Genomic DNA, 20,034 nt, shown 5'->3' with positions numbered 1-20,034 from the left:
TAAAAACTTTATTGTTACATCTACTATTCGAGTGCTGCATTTGGAGAAATTTTCTCCATACTGAAAACAGAGCAGTATCAAAGAGTTTTACAGCTGTATAGCACCTTAGTACCTAACCTAGTATTCACACTAAATTCAGAACCGCTTTCACAATGTATCTGGCAGGTCCCATGTCAGTTCACAGGCTTACTAACTCATAACCAATCAGCTCCAACGGTTGCAGCTGTCGTCTCTGCACTGACCCCAAATCTCCCTTCTGATGATAACCTTCCCTCCCTTTCCTGCTCTAGTTCTGCCTCTAGAGCACAGAACAATAGTGATCTTTCTCATTTGAGAAAATAAACATAACTAAGCATGTTTTCTTATCTGCTTCAACTACTAGCCAAATGATATGATTTCTAGATCTGACTATACTGGCTAATTCTTTTTTTTTTTTAGTTCTACCACTTTATTGCTACCAACCCATCTCCCTCCACCCTCGTGCACACATGCTCAGTCATGTAATCCTATGAACTTCAGCCCGCCAGACTCCTCTGTCCATGGACTTTTCCAGGCAAGAGTACTGGAGTGGGTTGCCATTTCCTTCTCAAAGGCTAATTCCTTTTAAAGTATCATAAAACAAAATAAAGAGGGCCTGGATATATTCCTGAGGAATCTAGTGGGTTGTCTTTTGTATGTTTCCTCTTTCTGCAGGAACACATTACCACAAACTCAGTAGCTTAAAACAACACTTTTGGAATTCACAGCCTCAGTAGTCTGAAATCAAGGTGTTGGTAGGGCTGCCTTCCTTCTGGGCACCCTAGGTCAAAATCTCTTTCTTTCCTTTTCTAGCCAAAGGGTGCCTAAATTCCTTTGGCTCTTCCATCTTCAAAGCTGGCAGCATAGCATCTTCTGTCCTTCCTTAGCCTCTGCTTTCACTGTACATCACTTTCTCTGACTTTCATGTCTCTCTCATTTAAGGACCCTTGGGGTTACACTGGGTTCATCCAGATAACGCGGGACAATGAACTCAAACCCTTAATCACATCTGCAAAGTCTCTTTTGCCAAGTAAGGTAACACATTCACAGGTTCTAGGATTCAGAACATGAACTGCTTAGTTGGGGCTTCCCTGGTGGTCCAGTGGATAGGAGTCTCCCTACCAACGGAGGAGTCATGGGCTCAATCCCTGGTCTTGAAAGATCCCATAAGCCTGTGCTCCACAAGAGAAGCCATTGCAATGAGAGGCCCATGTTTCCCAATAAACAGTAGCCCTCCCTCGCCACAACTAGGGAAAGCCAATGAAGCAATGAAGACCCAGCGAAGTTAAAATATACAGTGCTCAATTCATTATTAACTCATATTTATAACCAACTAAAACCCTCAGACTGTTTCACTGCAATCTTTACCAGAACTAGAACTTTATGTTGATTTTATGTTGGTTTCTGACAGTCCTTCAATCTACTTAGGTAGTCTAGAAATCACTTCCTGTCATCAACGGAGCAGCTATTCCAATTAGTTTGTAACTTTCATGAATCTGCTATATACATGGCTTTTTCCAACACCACAGTTTTTTAAAAATTAGAAAGACCAGGACCTATACTTGCAACTTGTAGGAAGACTTATCTGATATTCCGTGGACCTTGCCAGTTAGCTAAAATTCACTTGAACAATACTCTCAACTTATCAATATTTTTTCTAATTTATTCAAGATGAAATCATGATAAATATCTGAAATATTTGGAGTCCTCACTAGATGAATCACACTTTATTCAAGAAAAATGTTTAATTTGGCCTGTGAGAATCTGTTCTAGCTCCAAGTGACTAGAAATCTCTCGGCAGAATCTCTTTTAATGGGATACTTACCCCATCTTACCCTCTTAAACTTACTATAATAAATTATACTGAAGATATCTAGTATTCCTTCCTTTGCTATTATGATCTCCGTGATGACAAATTCTGCCTGAAGCTCCTGTTATTAATAATTAATTACAAAGTTTAAAGAAAAAATTTGGATGCTTCCAAAAATACATACACATACTCACATTAACAGGCTGGTACTCAAATCTCCCTTCTGACAGATGAAGTTATCAAAGCATTCAAGTCTACAATCTCCCTCCCCCTTCTGTTCATTTGTCTCATCAAATCTGATACATTGGCTTCAACCAAATCAAGAGTTAAAGCCAACTTAACTTAAATGTTTACTGGTAAAATATACTTTATAAAAGCACACTATAAATTTAACAAAAGAAAACATAGAGGGAAAATCTTAAAATCATCTCCACAAAGATGCTTTGTCCCTCTAATTGTAGCCTGAAGACAGCTCTACAAAATACTTACTGCTAGAACAATCAGGTAAGAGATAGTTTAGTCTCTTCTTACCTGGCATTTCATTTTATGCCTTTACCAAAGCTTTGTCTGAGCTAATTCTTTAATACTGGGCACTTAATGTGACCATGTGTATGTATGTGAAACAGAGAGCGAGCGTGGGGGGTGCGGGTGGGCAGGGAAGGAAAGAAGAGTTGCAAACCAAGCATGTTAGACAAGTACCATAATACCATCTACCCTAAAGCAGAATACTGTGCATGAGTTAATCAATAACAAACACTAAGAGATATAATAAAACTGGAAACTGTACAAAGAATAACAAACAGAGCCAGAAACTAGTTAACATACATGGAAAAAAATGTTCAGTCTTACCAATAGTCAAAAAAAGTACAAATTAAGACAATGAGATACAGTTCACTTATGTATCTAGTGGGCATGAGTGTAGATTAGCAAAAAGCAAAGAAAGCACTCTGCTGATGAGAACTAACAGGCAAGTTTCAATTTCAGAGAGAAATCTAAAGCTATATATATCAAGAACTCAAAAAGTCCGTATCTTTTAAACCAACAATTCCACTTTTACAAATTTATCTAAATCAGATGTTCTCAAAATTTCCAAGGTGGCTTTTAAAATCAGAAAGTAATTCATGTTATTAAAAAGATCTGGTAACCATATCCAAACACAGTGGAAGGGGGAAAAAAACACTGACATAGTCTAAAATGTTAAAGATATTTGGTGGGATATTTTCTTACTTAAATTTACCTAATTTGCATTAGTTCAAAAATAAATAAATTAAAATTCATGGGTTAAAAATGGAAAACTTTACATTTGTGTCTGAGACACAGAAATGCATTTCTCCAACTTGATTGTGAATATACATGATCATCATTACCAGGTACAACTTGTCTATGGAATAAACCATATCTTTGAAGTTAACACGTATGTTTAAATTAATGCCTTGCAAATCTTCAATATAATTTTTCAAAACTGCTAAACAAGATTTTAAAAATAAACATAAAATCTGCCATTTAAAATCTTTATAACTGAAGCCTTTGTGCATAAAACCGCAAACTGAAAAATCACTTAAGTATATTTTTTGGCATCTGTGCATTAAAGAAAGCATCCCTTTAATTACTGATATATGATTTTTGTTGTTTTGTTTTAGTCACGAACTTGTGTCTGACTCTTATGACCCTATGTACTGTAGCCTTCCAGGCTCTTCTGCCCACGGGATTTCCAAGACAAGAATGCTGGAGTGGGTTGCCATTTCCTTCTCCAAAGGATATTCCCAACCCAGGGATTTACTCCCATATAAGCTATATTTACTTTCCAGAGAGTCAAATCCTTGGAAACCCAAATATTTAACTAATTTTCCACCTGGTTAAAGGAATGTATGGAGACAAGACAGGTCTGGCACTAACATACAGTATGTCTAATAACACGGCAAATTTACATGGCTCTTTAGATGGGAAAAAAGGAACTACCCAGTTCCTCTGCTCCTATGAAGCAGGGTCTCCACTTAAACACTACAAATCAGTTCTACTTATTTCTCCATAAGGTTACAAACAAGGTATTTTCACAAACAGCAAAGCTGCATATACTATTCTCAAGTTTAAAGAGTCTTAAAATTTTTCATACTTACTCCTTTCTATACTTCTTTACCTTACTACAGTTACCCACAAACTCACCAAATTTTCTCCTGGTTCCAGAACCAAGAGAAATCCTTTACAAAATACACACATAAAAATGCAAATATATACTGTTAAATTATATATGAGACCACTTTCAAGTTAACTACTTATGTTTCTATGTGCATTATGAAAATAGAATATAGTAATATAGCAAACAGCAGTTTAAACTTCCTCTCTATTTAATTATATCACCAATCCCTAATTCTGTTACCATTTGCTGCTGCCAGAACTAATTTTCTAAGTAGTTAATTTCTGATGACTCACTACACAAAGTATGCCCTAATTTATTCTTCATGTAAGACTAACTCCCTTACAATTTCCAAGGGTCTATCCTTCAATTAAACTTTTTACTTTAGAACCAAGGCTGCTACACCCCCTGCCATCAGGCCTTTTAACCCCCTCAGTTCCACTTACTAGGTCATTTTTTATTCCTTACCTCCATTTTGATTCACTGAACTGCAATCGATCACTCCTTTGTCTTCACTTGCTCACGAAATAGGCCAGGATTTGATCTTTGCAAATGCCAAATATTCTACCCATGCCATTACTCCCCACTTTACTAGCATAGCTGCCAGGTTTCAAAATTGCTTTTACTGTGCCTCACTAAGTAAACTTTGTGTCTACCCAAAGCTGGCTATCCAACATTTTAATGACTTAAAACAGTTCCTTCCAGACTAATTGAACAAATAAAAACTGGTTCCAGGATATAAAATCATTTGATTAGAAGAAAAACATTATCCTATATATTATATGTTTTATCCATATCTACTTCTCTCCCCACAAAGTTGTAATGACTAGATCTATACACAAGCATGGGATTAAAACTGAAAAGGTTAACATTTATAAAATTCCCAATCAATTAAAAATTTTAATTGTGAATGTAAATTAGCAAATGAAATATAGCATCTAAAAGCATACCTTAAAACACTGACTGCATCTATTGCATTATTGTAGATGACTTAAAAACTCCCAAACTTCATCATTCTTAAACTCTGGCAAATCCTTCCACAAATATACATTACAGTGCTCTTGCTACTTTGAATCAAATATACAAAAGTTGTTTGGGGAGCCCTCTTCCTTCATAAACAATACGATAGACAAAGATGAGCTGCTCAAAAAACTTCAGAGCAGTACTGTGGGGCTGTGGATTGGACTCAAGCAGCCTCTTAACAGTTCTCGGTCAAATCACACCATCCCTTCCAGTTTCCTTACCTCTAAAATAGAAAGAAAGTAAAGGCATATATAAGACACCTAACCCATATGCTAGTATCTAGTTGGGAATAAGCAAATGCAAGATTCATTTACTGTCCTTCCCTTGAACTGTCTCTGCTGGATTACTTCTTAAAATAGCATGTAAAAACTAAAGATATCCTTTCAACAAACTTATGCTTCAGGATCAACAAAACAACTTGCAGAGCCACTCAACAGCTAATAGATATTGTTTTCAATCTGACAGACAATCAAATCAAGCAAAAAAATAATGAAAATGGTGTTAAAACATAACTTTTCTGTGTTTTTAAAAGAGCTCTGAGATAGAATTCATATATCATAAAACTCACCTCTTTAAAGTGTACATCTCAGTAGTTTTTGCTATATTCAGAGTTACAACCATCAACACTATGTAATTTTAGAATTATTTTCATTATACCTCAAAGAAATCCCATACCCATTAGCAGTCCTCCTCATTCCTCCTCCATCCCCTCATGAATAACCTACTTTCTCTATAGACTGCCCATTTTGGACTAATTCATATATTAAAACAAAAACCCCAACTTTATAAAATATGCTCTTACATTAGTCAACAATGTTTAAGGTCTTTATAAAGATTTGAACGTATCTCCAACTGAACCCCAAACTTGGCTGTCCTTGATAAAGTGATCTATCATTCAGCAACTTGTAATTACAGTGGACCAGGTCATATGTGACCATTTATTTAAAGAATAGTTTATGCTTCCTGAAAACTTAAAACGGTATTATCATAAATTTTCCTATTATAGGTTTTCTATAGGGTATTCTAATTCTACATCAGCTAAGACTAAACTCTGGCAAGAGGATTAAAGTGGAGTACTCATGATAAAGCATAAAGATATACAGGGGATACTACAGAAGATTTATAGACTATAGCATTAGACAATTACTGCTCTCCAGAGTAATAACCCACCTAGAGTGGAACAATGGGAGAAGTCCACCAAGGGGCAGGCAAAAAGTGGGTGAATTGTCTTTAAAGACTTACAAAACAATGAAACTGTTGAAAACTGTTTTATCATCATCAAATACTAGCAATTCTAAATGATATCAGGGATAAAATATTCCTTTCCCTAAAATATTTGGTTGACTGAGATTCTTGTTTCTCAGGATAGCCTGTCCTCTTCTCAGGCTCATTTTACATCCCTAATCCTGCAGTTCCTAAGTGTATATATTCAAATGTTTAAACAGTACATTTAAAGTTTGATAGCTGTTTGCAATTCTTCATCCCTGATATATATTTTTTTGTGGTATAAATATTTATAAACAGCAGAGTGAGTCTTAAAGAAAATACAAAGCTTGACGATCCGTGAATAAAAATTATGGAGAATGCCATTACACATAATTTTAAAGAGGTTCATCAATTACAATAGAGACCTATATTGAAACTGTGGGTGAAAATATTTCACTGAAATTTTTCTGACTGATAGTACATTTGGAAGTCACCAGTTGTTGTTTCAGAGAAGGTGATGGCACCCCACTCCAGTACCCTTGCCTGGAAAATCCCATGGACGGAGGAGCCTGGTAGGCTGCAGTCCATGGCGTTGCGAAGAGTCGGACACGACTGAGCGACTTCACTTTCAACGCGTTGGAGAAGGAAATGGCAACCCACTCCAGTGTTCTTGCCTGGAGAATCCCAGGGACGGGGGAGCCTGGTGGGCTGCCGTCTATGGGGTCGCACAGAGTCGGACACGACTGAAGCGACTTAGCAGCAGCAGTAGCAGCAGTTGTTGTTTAGTAGAGAAGTTGTATCTGACTCTTTGCGACCCCATGGACTAAAGCCTGCTAGGCTCCTCTGTCCATGAGATTTCCCAGGCAAGATATTGGAGTGAGTTACCATTTCCTTCTTCAGGGGATCATCCTGACTCAGGGATCAAACATACATCTCCTGCATTGGCAGGTGGATTCATTACCACTGAGTCGCCAGGGAAAGTCACTAGAATTATGTCAAAAAGACATGGGTAGTGTTTTGATTTCCAGAATTTATTGTGAAGTGAGCTTTTTCTACCTGCCAAAGGTAACTTTATGTTTAAGATTTCCCAACTACTGTGTATCTGCTGCTACACATACAACCTTTAGTAAACAGAATTAATGAGAAGTGTTCTTCAACCACTTACAGGTGGAGATAACACTGCTAAATCTGACTATAATTGTCTACTGAACTCAAATACTGTGACGATCAACACTGACAATCATTTGACAAATATGCAGAAGTTAAGGCTTAAAAGGAACTGAATATTATTATTTAATTACTGTGATAGAGCAGTATGTAGGTAAGATTTTCTACATGTAACAGAAAGAAGTATTAATGAAATTTTAAAACATTAATCAATTATTTCTTTGTTGTAATATTTACTTGTAACTGACATGAAGTTCAAATTTCTTTCCTGGCCAATTTCAAGATTATATTTGAAAATAATTTTGTTGTCAAAGAGGAATTAAGCTAAAAAAAAAAAAAAGAAAGGAAGAAGAAGAAATAAGTTCTCAGGATGTCAAATATGTTAGGTATGCTACTGTCTACAATCTCCTCCACATGACCCACGTGGATTTATACCAAAAATCATGAATTATCCAAACACCAATTATAACTTTTAAGGGGTACCAGTATGGCCCTCCACTTTTCAAGAGCCCTGCTATTTCTCCCATCCCATCTGAATCTTGGCTTCGAATTCTTAAACCCCCTTTACAGTTTCACTGGATTTCTTGCTGAATTCACTAATAACCTATAAAATGCTTTCTTAATATTATTAAAGTTTCTATAAATACCTATGGCTTCACAAGCACCAATAAAGAGTCCCAACTATAACACAATAAAATGTTAATTGATAAACCATGCAAATATTGAAAAGGATGAAGGTGACTGAAGCATAATAAATTATAATACCGTTTCAGAAGTCTTCTAGTTCTCAAAAAAAAAAAAAAAATCATTAACAGTATATTGTTAATTACACTTAATATTAACACAGAAATGTTGACATGTCTCTTCCAGACTAAGCTCACAACGGAACTTGGTAAAACCTAACCAAATTTAACTATTACCAACTCTATCAAAACTTCAATTGTTAATAGCTGCTTACCCTATACATTACCTGATAACATAGTACAGCTTGTTTTTAGCTTATTGTTAAAAAGTTGTATGGTGTTGCTGTGAAGAGAGAGATTCTGCATATTATCTCAACAAACATCAAAAACTTCTAAAGGTTGATCATTTACGTAACAATGTTTTCCCTATGTTATCAAAGTATATTTGAAATGAGTTTTAAACACATGCAGATATCTACAGAAAAATTACCTGTCATACAACTTAAAAAAAGTCAGAAAATGGGCAAAAGACTTAAATAGATGTTTTTCCGAAGAAGATAAACAGATGGCTAACTGGCACATGGAAAGATGCTTAACATCGCTAATGATCAGAGAAATGCAAATAAAAACTATTACAATGAGGTATCACCTTGCATCATTCAGAATGGCCATCATCAGAGTCTACAAATAATAAGTACTGGAAAAGGTTTTGAGAAAAGGAAACCCTCTTATATACTATTGGTGGGAATGCAAATTGGTGCAGCCACTACGGAAAACAGTATGGAGGTTCCTTAAAATACTAAAATAGAACTACCACATGATTCAGCAATTCTAGTCCTGGGTATATATCTAGGAAAAACAACAACCCTGTAATTTGAAAAGATACATGCACCCCAATGTTCCACAGCAGCACTAAGTGCCCACCAACAGATGACTAGCTTAAGAACATGTGGTAAACATACACAATGGATCTTGTTGTTGTTGTTCAGTCACCCAGTTGTGTCTGACTCTTTCTGTAATGGAACATCACATGGACATAAAAACTGAAATATTGTCATTGACAGCAATGTGGATCAATCTAGAGAGTGCTTAGTGAAATAACAAAAAAGTACTGATATCACATATATGTAATCTAAAAAATAATACAAAGGATCTATATACAAAACAGAAACAGACTCACATAGAAAACAAACTTATGGTTAACAGAAAAGGAGCTGGAGAGGGGAAGGGACAATTGATACTACAAGATACCAGGTATCTCTGTAATAACAATAATAATGGAAAATAATTAAAAAAAAAAAAAAGAAAAGCCTGGAATTACTATGCTGTACACCTGAAATGAACACAATATTGTTCATCAACTGTACATCCAAACAAAAAAGTTTCCTGTAATGCTTAAGTAAATTATATTCACTAGGGCTCAAAATCAGAGGCGAGCAACCTAAAATTTGGTAGCTTGCCGGTAAAGAATCCGCCTGCAGTGCAGGAGACCCCAGTTCGACTCCTGGGTCAAAAAGTTCCCCTGCAGAAGGGATAGGCTAACCACTCCACTATTCTTCGGCTTTCCTGGTGGCTCAGATGGTAAAGAATCCGCCCACAAGGCCGGAGATGTGGGTTCGATCTCTGGGTTGGGAAAATCCCCTGGAGGAGGGTATGGCAACACACTCCAGTATTCTCGCCTGGAGAATCCCCATGAACAGAGGAGTCTGGCGGGCTACAGTCCTTGGGGTCGAAAACAGTTGGACACAACAGAGCGACTGAGCACATAAAAAAAAAAACAAAACAGTCCCACAAAAACACAGACATACAAAAACAGCCATCTTGTCAACTTTTTATCAGGTACTCACCCCACCCCCCGAATTCTGTTCCACAAGATTTACAAGACAACTTCTCCATTATTCCAATTATTCTCTGAATCAGTTCCTTATCGTACGTCCACGTATTTTTTCTTTTTTCTGAAACAAAATTCTAAACAAAATGATAGACTAAGGAGTGGAATGTTTTCAATAAGAACATCAGTGATAAATTCTGCTACAGAAAGCTCTGAAGGGCCAGCTTTATTCCACTCATCATAAAGCCAGACTTCTACTATTGTCAGATCTATAAGCAATTCTCTGTGAGTCAAGAAGGAATGGAGGAACAAAATTACAACTAATTTTTAATATCCCAACCCCTGTTATAAATAACATAATACAGTCAGATGAGTCATGAGAAACCTCAAAATTTACTTCTGTTGCCCTGGTCCGATACGTCTCTCCCATACAGTTAAGAACCTTGTTTCACATCTTTGTCCACTTCTTTAGACAGACCTCTCAGAGAACAAGGGAATGATCAAAAACAACCAGATTAACATTACAGGTTTAAAAAAAAAAAAAAGTTGACAAGGTACTGTCATCATATGATCTGAAGTCTCGAAAACAACCATGCCAGTAATCAAGAGGTAAAACACAGAACAGTTGATATAGAAAAATTTCCACTGGAACTAGGAAGGGTGGCAAGCTCCTTAATGAGATGTGGAACTCAGTTCTTCTTCAGAGTAACATGGTTCAAGACTGACAAGGGTGAAACAGATCACCAGCCCAGGTTGGATGCATGAGACAAGTGCTCGGGGCTGGTGCACTGGGAAGACCCAGAGGGATGGGTAGAGAGGGAGGCAGGAGGGGGGATCGGGATGGGGAACACATGTAAATCCATGGCTGATTCATGTCAATGTATGGCAAAAACCACTACACTATTGTAAAGTAATTAGCCTCCAACTAATAAAAATAAATGGAAAAAAAAAAAGACTGACAACCTAAGTGGATAGGGCAGTAATGTCAACTCATACGTTAAAAGTACTCATAAAGTTTAATTTGCCTGATTTTAAAGATAAACAAAAGGGACTTCCTTAGTGGTCCAGTGGCTAAGAGTCCATGTTCTCACTGCAGGGGGCCCAGTTTCAATCCCTTGTCAGGGAACCAGATCTCACAAAATGCAACCAAGAATTCACATGCTGAAACTAAAAGATCCCATATGTCACTAACAACAGAAGCAGCCAAATAAATATTAAAAAAAAAAAAAAAAAAAGATAAACACAAGTAAGTATCATTATACGCATACCATCGCTATGTTGTAGTTCTTAAAAAGTAACTCTAGGATGGAGGGGGGTGGGCAGGGGTGTCTGACTTCCTTTCAGTGGTCTGTGAAGTAAAAACTGTTTTCATATTAATGCTAAGACATTCCTTATCCTTAATCACACAAGTATACAGTGGAGTTTTCCAAAGGCTACCTGACTTGTGTAACAGCTGGGAACTGAATGAAGTATATACAAGAATTCAAGTTTTATTAAACCTAAGTTTAAATGAGATCTGCAAACAGATAAAACCATGTCATTCTTTTCACTAGATTTTTTTTTGTCTTGGAAATATTATTTTTCATTAGAAATGTTATGATAATATGTAACAGGTTTATTATTTTTAATAAATCTGTTTCTTGGTTTGAATTTCTCATACAATAAATATCAAGATATAACCCATAGATACAAAAAGTCTCTGTGGTCCTTAACTTTTAGAGCTTGAAGGAGTCAAAACCCAAAGTTTGAGAACAGCTGTCCGAGAGAAACTCTTACACAGAGACATGTCTGAGAAAGTTCATTGATTGCAGTGTCTATCAGTAACAAATGAGAAACAAACATTCATCAACTGGGGAACCAGATAAAATTCGGTTTATTCAAATGATAGAATACTACACAACAGAACGAACTATACAGTTCTTAACACACAGCATCAATAATTTTTATACACAAACCATTGGGAAATATGTATCAAAACAGATTTTACACACACACACACACACACACACACACACAGAGTTTAGGGACCACAAAGATTGATACTAAATTCATTAACTGATTGCTTCTGACTGGAGGGTCGGTGGGGGTGGGTAGAGGGGTGGAAAAGGGATGAAAGGAAGACTTCATAATATTTTATTTTTAAATTAAAAACACCTAATAACAACTGTCAATTTTTGTTATATCCTCTGCACTTTTTTTTGTACTTTAATTAAAGATCTTAAGATCACAGATGCTGCAAAAAGAAAAGTAAGGATGAGGGAAGAGTCATTCTTTTGGATTTATTTCTTTTGATTAAAGGTTAAAAATGCAATCAATGGATTTGAAAATTCCAATCTATAATCTTTATCCATGTAGCGAACCTTCACAATAAGGAGTATATAAATACAGTAGAACACATTAAGTGATCACTGATTTTTAAACTCATCTTTCCATTCTTTACATTTAATAGTGTCTTGCCATGAAAGTTCTCTCAAAAGGTCTTTAACCTTATCTTTATCTTCCTCTTTTTCTGTATCACAGATACATACCTTTACCTGTGCTTGCCATCTGTCCTCTTCCTTTCATCCACAATTTTGCTCTAAGTTAACCAACCCCTCTAGCCACTTAACTATGCTTTTTTGCACATCCCCTCCCTCAACATGCTCTAGCATCTACACCCATCTAATAAAGACCAGGGCTTGACCACCACTTACTTAGGTTAAGACCTTGTATACACACTGTATATAGAAACATATCAAAGGGTTAGCTAGCATCAGTGTCTACTACACTGTCAATTGCTCTTTCTTCCCTTCATCCCTGAAGAGACTTTTCCCCAGAACATTTTAGAACCAAACTTCTAAAACAACAATAAATCCGAAAACACCCAACTACTTTATATTTGCTACCTTTTATCTGTATCTCTCCCACCACCATTCAATCTTAAACTACAGATCCCATATGCTCAAAAAATTTTGTGGCCTTTGTCTTACTTAACCTAGGACCATTCCCTTGGTATTATGTAAAATATTATCTTCAGGCAGTAATTAAGATGGGACCATCTGTATTCAAACCTCAGCTCTGCCATGAACTAGTAGTATGCCCCTGGGTGAATTACTATTTGATTTCTTTGAAATCGAAAATCAGCTTCCTCATCCATAAATGGATGTCTACACAAGGTTGAAGGAGTATTAACTTCGATATGTATATACAAAACACCTCACATGCTATAGATGCTTATTATTAATTCATTTTGTCTCCCCCTCTCAATTTTCTCTAGGGCAATCTGAGAGTGACTCTCTGATGTCCTCCTCTAACTCTTGGTTGCTTCCAAGTTTGAGTCCAATATGATCAACTGCTGGCCAAAAATTTTCACATGACTGTTTCACTCAAACATAAACTGTTCAAAATCAAACATATTTCCCCCTCCACTAAATATACTTTTGATGACTGCTTGATGTGTCACCCCTCTCCCAGAGCTTAGATGTCCAGGGCAAAAGGTGCTTATAAATCTACCAGATGTCAAATCCACGGTTCTTCGGGTCCACATCCTTACCCTCCTCTCTATTCCCTTTATAGACACGCCAAATTCAGATTCCACTTTCTTCTCCCACCTCAGTCCCCAACCCGCCATGTTTCCCCAAACCTCTGTCTTCTATAATACATACTATAGATCAAGCAGTATTTTGACTATATTACTCCACTACCTAAAACCTTCAATTTATCCACAGACTGGGAAAAAAAGAAAAAGAAATTCAAACACATTAGACAGACTTGAAACTTGTCAGGCCCCAAACTACCTTAACCACCCTTTCAGTAGCCTCAGGAGTCAAACTACTGTTCCTTGTTTCTCACCAATGTTGCCTTTGAATTACTTTTCCTACACCTTCGGAAATTCTGAGACTGACACTCTCTTCTCCCAAGTCTGATGCCCCACGGCCAGCCCACAGTACTTTAAAAGGACCCCAAAGGAAATTGTTCCAGCACACATTAAAGTTACTTGTCTAAGTTTTGTGTCCTCTATTAGTTTAGGCTCCTACCAGGCAGAGATCCTCAGTAGCAGTGCCATCCTAATCAGGACACAGCTTTACAGCTAGGCAGGCTCTCAAATATTTGTAAAATGAAGATTTGGGAGATTTAAGGTTGCAAGAAACTAATCACTAACATTTTATGAATGGGGAGAATTAACTGACAAGCACTATACATCAAGCAGGGACAAGGAAATGGATTTTCAAGTCAGACTAATTTCTCCAGAAGAAAGTTTTTGGGGAAGAAAGTTTGGCAGAAAGGAGCTGGAATTAGTAACATACACCTAACATAATGCAGTTAATAAACACTAGGAACGGAAATAAAAATTATTTAGAGAGGAAAATGATCGATGATAGGAAAATTCTCACTTTACATTTTCACGTACAAATTCTCATGTACATTTTAAAAGTGTCTTCTTGAAAAATGAAAATGACATTTTAACCTATCATTCCCAATCTTGGTTTTCAAAGTAAAAACTACTGACCACATTTCCCCAGAATTAACGTAAGACACTTTACTTAATAACGTGCTTAATGTCCATAATGCCTCAATCAGAATTAAATACTTCTGGTCCTAAGAATATGCTAAAACCTCTCCTCTTTGTTTACTGAAAACATCCAGAAAGTTTTCATCTTGAGAAAGAAACGTAACTATCTTTTAAAAAATTGTGTCATTTGTATAAGTGCTCATTCATTCAACAAGTTTTTTCCCAAGCAGGTGCTATGAGGAAGCAAAGAACAGAAACTCTCCGCCCTCATGAAGCCAACATTCCAGTATATTTTGCCTTCAGGAAACAAAGTCAACTTCCAATCCTGAAATCTTTGGGGCATTATCACAAACTCCCTAGCCATCAAAAAAAAAAAAAAAAAAATCAGGAAATACTATTTCATCATTTTGAAAATATGCAATCTGAACTTTAAAAGACACTGTCCCACTTTCTGCATCCATCAATTAAAGACAAATCATTTCTAGGATAACTGACAAGGCAATGAACGGTCCTAACTGTAGTGTTACTGGAGGCACTACAAAGTGAAAGTTACTGCAGCCTAATTGTTACAAGTGAAACTACAAAATCACGTTATGCAGGGTGCGCCAAGTCATCAACGTGGTCCCAGACATCTAGCACTGCTACATCTGTTTTTTTCAGTGTTGGGTTGATGTGCGGTATTTGGAAAAGGAAGATAATCCAACTCAACATATGTCAATTGTTTCCATTCTGTAGGTATGCTTGAAATCAATGGTCAAGACCCCTCCCCTTGAAATGGATTCTGAAAAATAGAATCTGTGGACTCGACGCTTCAAAAACAGCACCTGGAAGGTTTTGAGATAAAACCAGAGAGCTTTAGGGAGGCAGGCAGCTTTGTTCCCGGTTTGGGGAGGTTTTTCACATGTAAATGTTCCCAAAGAAGGGAGCCAAGGATTAACTAACCGCGAGGAGGGTGCGAGGGTGGGGGGACTGGAGGCCAAAGCCGGCTTTCTAGCGGTTTAAGGCGGAGCAAATGCTGTCCTCTCCCATTCAACTTTTTAGGTGTCACGTTGGGACCACGGAGCCCGTTAACAGGGTTGAGTTCACGACTCGGGAGGGTAAAGAGCCCCGTCTATTAACTCCATTTCCCAAGTGTAGGAATCCCGAAGGGAGGAGGGATGAACACCCTCGCCAACTCCTCCCCGACCCGAGATCAGAGTCCAGCCGCCGGCGCGCCGCGCGGCCCGAGCAACAGGAGAAGCCCTGGCCACCGCTCTGCCGGCCCCGCGACCGGCAGATGCTGCCGGCTCCCCCACTCCCCCACCCAGCCCGCGCTTCTTTCTTAGCCCCTTGGGGGCTCCCGGCACCGCGAAGCCAATAACGGGAGCAGAGGACTAGAGCGCCCGGACCTGAAAAGGGTGGGGGGTGGGGTGGTGTGGGGGGCGAAATTAAAGGCACCGGCGGCCGTCGCCGGGCTGGACGAGGCCGGAAGGGGGCGAGAGGGGGCAGCCTGAGGTCGCCGCCCGGGGGTGGGCCGTGGGGGAGGGGTGTGGGGTCGGGGCCCGGGCCGCCGCGACCTCCCCGGGCCACACAGGCCCGCTCCGCGCAGGCCCGCCGCTCCGGAACCGGGGCAGGAAGCGTCCCCACCCCGACCTAAGCTTTAAACCTCAGGCGGCGGGAGAAACGACGGCCCGGCTCCCCCTGGCAGGCCCCCGGCACTCCCTTGTCCCGAGCACCCCTCACCTCTTGGTTGAAGGCGTTGACGGCGTCCATGTTCGCGCTGCGGCGGCGGCGGCTGCTCCGGGCCCGCCGGTCACATAAGACCTCGCGCCGCGGCTGAGAGGAGCCGGGGAACCGGCCGGGCCTTGAGGAGCCGGTGGAGGCGACGAGCGGCGGAGCCGGAGGCCGGGCAGGAAGAGGCTGCGGCCGAGGCGGTGGGGCAGGCGGCTGAGGCTGAGGAGGCAGAGGGGTGGCGGGCCCCCTCTCAGTCCCGTTGGGAGGATGAGGAAAAAGAGGCGGCGGCGGCGGCGCCGGGCTCCAACATGTCCGTTCGGTGGCGGCGGCTGCGCTTTGCGTCTCGCTGACACGGCCCCCCGCGCCCTCACGCACTGGCCCACACTGGCCCGACCGGCAAGCGGGCGGGCCTCTCCTCTGCCTCTCGCCAGCGGGATGGCGGCAGCGACCCGAGTCCACGCCGCGCGGGGCACACTGGGACGGCTCGGGCCTCCCAGCGCTTCCTGTGCCCGGCTCCAGGCCCGCCCCGCCCCGCCCACGCTGACCACGCCCCCGCGACCGCCCCGCCCCGCCCCGCCCCGCGCGCGTGCGCGCGCCGCCCTCCCGGCCGCTGGCGCGTGACGCCGGGACGCCGAGCTCTTTCCCGCCTGCTGCTGCCTCAGGCCGGGGAGACCGCCAGGCACGTACACCGGGTCCCCGCGAGGGGCGCTGGAGAGTGCGGGGAAATCCAGGGCCGGGAAGCTGGCACGGAGAAGGCCCGCGGACACGCGCGCCCCTGCCGGACGCGGCGCTGCCGGGTGCGTTTTTGTGCCATCCTGCCCAGGCAGAGCCCGCACCCGTCGGGGTACTCGGAACCGCTTACCCTCCGTCGCTTGGAACAAAGGGCTCAGGATTTTTTTTTTTTTTTTTTTTTTTACCTCAGCCCACAGGACGTGCATTTGCTGGCTCCCCGCGCAGCCTTTGCCGATGCCGTCCCCTGCCTGCCCTGATGGTGGGGTTAAATCTGCTCAAGCTGAAGCCCCGAGAAGGACATGCAGGCCCTGGACGTCCACGCAGGCCTAAAGGAAGCCCTGTACCGCCGGCCGCGGGAGGAGAGGATTCGCTTACAACCGCGGTTTCCTTTTCGGTGGCCACACTGTTCTGATTCACTCCCCTCGCAACCTTTCTGTCCGTGGGCGCTGTGCTGGGTTCTGGGAATATGGAAATTAAAGGATAATTTCTCTTTCCGCAGACAGCTCGTTTTAGTGGGAGAGGACAGGCAAATGAACAGGTAATAACGAAGGCATGGTAAGTGTTAGGGCAGGGACCCTGGGTAACAAAGATACTCGTCTGACTGGAAGTCCAGGAAGGCTTCTTAGAGGAAGTGGCATCTTCCTGTTTCTGGAAAAAGCGGCCAGAGTGGTTGAAGAAGGCACCCTGGCCTCACTGAGCTTGCTGAGCACGGAGGCATTAACTCAAGGAGAACCAGCTGGAGTTCAGAGAGCGCTGAGGACTGTGACCAGGCCCCGAGCAGTCTGTGCCCTTCCAAGGAGTCTGGGTTTCGTCCCCAAGGGCGCCATTGAAAGGTTTTTAAAAGGAGGATGGTGTCCAGTGTGCTCTTTCAAGACTGCTGTGTAGAGTAGGAGAGTGGGGTCAGGGAAAGAATAGCCCTAGCCCCAGGGGATGCTGAGAGTTTAAGGCAAGGAGTAGAGGAGAGACAAGGTCACATACCTTATGAAGGGGGAATGGATGGGCTGGGACAGAACAACTGACGTTAAGGAAGAGGGAGACATTGAGGATGCTCTGGGTTCTGGCTCATTGAAGTGCACGGGTTTATTTTTAAATTTATTATATATATATATTTAATTTAATTATTGGCATGTGGGGTCTTCATTCCAGCATGCTGGCTTAGTTGTGCATGTGGGACCGTAGTTCCCAACCAGGGATTGAACCCGTGTCCCCTGCATTGGAAGGTGGATTCTTTTTTTTCCTTTCTAGTCTTTATTGTTTTTCTTTTGTGTGTGTGCACCTGCTTGCTAAGTTGATTCAGTCTTGTTCTTCTCTTTCAGTCTTGTTCTCCTCTTTGTGGCCCTACGGACCGTAGCCCACCAGGCTCTTCTGTCCATGGGATTCTCCAGGCAGGAACGCTGGAGTGGGTTTCCATACCCTCCTTGAGGGGATCTTCCCATCCCAGGTATTGTGTGATATATTAGAAGGAGTGTGTGTGCTAAGTCACTTCAGTTGTTTCCAACTGTTTGTGACCCGATGGACTGTAGCCCACTAGAGTCCCCTGTCCATGGGATTCTCCAGGCAAGAATACTGGAGTGCATTGCCATTTCCTATTCCAAGGGATCTTCCTGACCCAAGGATTGAACCTGAATCACTTATGTCTCCTGCATTGGCAGGTGGGTTCTTAACCTCTAGCACGACCTGGGAAGCACTTATTTGACATGCTAATCTGTGTTATTTCATTTAATCTGCTTAATGGGCTTCTGTATGATGTGACTATAGGTAATCCCCTGTTTTAGAGTTGAGGCAGTGAGGCCCAGTTAACTACTGTGCCCAAGGCCAGATGCTTTCCTTCTGGGGCCTATGGAGTTTGAGCTGCCACTTGGGGCAAATAAATGAAGATGTCTAAGAGGCAGTTGGGTAAACAGTGGAGTCAGGAGAGATGCTGAGAGGAGGCGGAGGTCTGGGAGTCATTAGTGCACATGGTGATGGGAGGAGCTGAAACTGACAGCACGCTGAACCAGACAAGGGGAGGGGAGGCTGGGAGCTGAGCTGTGTGAGGGGAGAAAGGGCCGAGAAAGAATCTGCAGGAGAGGCCAGCCTCCTCTGATGCTGAAGTTAGAAGTCAGCAAGGTAAAGATTGGCAAGTACCTGAGAGCAACGGGGACCTCAGCAGGAATGTGGGCGGGAGTGCACTCAGCGGAAGGCAGCAGGAGGTGTTTCACAGGCTTGACTATGAAGGCAAGCTCGTGAGGGCCCCAGGGAAGAGCTGCAGAATGAAGGAAGACTGTGCTTCTTTCTTTTCAGATGTGAGACGTGCACTCTTAATTTTGTTGAAGGAACAAGCAGAATATTCTTTCAGGGCCCATCTGGCCTCTACTTCATGTCACTCCCTTTTTTTTATCTCTCCGTTGAACTACCGTTATGTTTTTTAAACCCATTTGGCTTCTGTAGGAGTAGTTATCCATAGGGCCATTGCATTAGAAAATACAGTTCTTAGAAGATCTTCTTCTTGGCCCTTCTGGATATCCATTGTCTGCCGAAGCCTGTCCAAGACTCCTGCACCATGTTTCCAGCCTATGGCCAGGGGCCCTCCTGAGTTTGGTCATTCCCTGGACACTGCCCTGGATCCACCTTTGTGCTTATGTAAAATCCCTCCCTGCTTCTCGTGTAGGCAGGCCGATTTAGCATCTGGTTGATGTTCAGACATTGTGTATGTGTGTGTTACTCAGTCATGTCTGACTCTTCGCAACCCCGTGAACTGTAGCCTGCCAGGCTCCTCTGTCCATGGAATTCTCCAGGCGAGAATACTGGAGTGGGTTGCCATTCCCTTTAGGGGAATCTTCCCAACCCAGGGATCAAACCCAGGCCTCCTGCACTGGCAGGTGGATTCTTTAATGTGTCAGCCACCAGGGAAGCCCGTTCAGATGATACTTCCTTTCAGTTATCAATCACTTCTCAGATACCTACTTTGTGTCAGGCACTGTGCTGAACAGCTTCCCTCTTCTCCTCCCAGCCAGACTCAACATCTCCCACCATATGCTTCCGTGACCCCAGCACGTCTTACCTTACATTGCTATTATCTGAAAAGGCAAAAAAAAAAAAAAAAAAAAGGTCTGTGTGCCCTTGCCTTTCCTTTCCCTCTTTCTGTGAACAGCAGCAGAATTTAAAAAGGGATCTACAAAGTCTAATGGAGTTCCTTCTCCCCCAATTCATACCTGCAGTCTTCTTTACTCCTGTGATTCAGGG

General features: G+C 41.6%; 1 protein-coding gene across 2 annotated transcripts in view; it reads right to left on the bottom strand.

The window, feature by feature from the left end:
- SCAF4 (SR-related CTD associated factor 4) overlaps window positions 1–16,547 on the bottom strand; it is a 60,865-nt gene extending 44,318 nt beyond the window's left edge. For both annotated transcript variants that reach the window (XM_061134294.1, XM_061134295.1), the window contains exon 1: window positions 16,087–16,547. In XM_061134294.1, the coding sequence (XP_060990277.1) occupies window positions 16,087–16,116 (30 nt within the window). In that variant the 5' untranslated portion in view covers window positions 16,117–16,547. The remainder of the gene's footprint in view (window positions 1–16,086) is intronic.
- Between the last annotated feature and the right edge of the window lie 3,487 nt (window positions 16,548–20,034).

Source organism: Dama dama, chromosome 31, assembly GCF_033118175.1.
Source record: "Dama dama isolate Ldn47 chromosome 31, ASM3311817v1, whole genome shotgun sequence".
In the NCBI taxonomy this organism is placed as follows: domain Eukaryota; kingdom Metazoa; phylum Chordata; class Mammalia; order Artiodactyla; family Cervidae; genus Dama; species Dama dama.
This window is presented reverse-complemented; position numbering and strand designations above follow the sequence as displayed.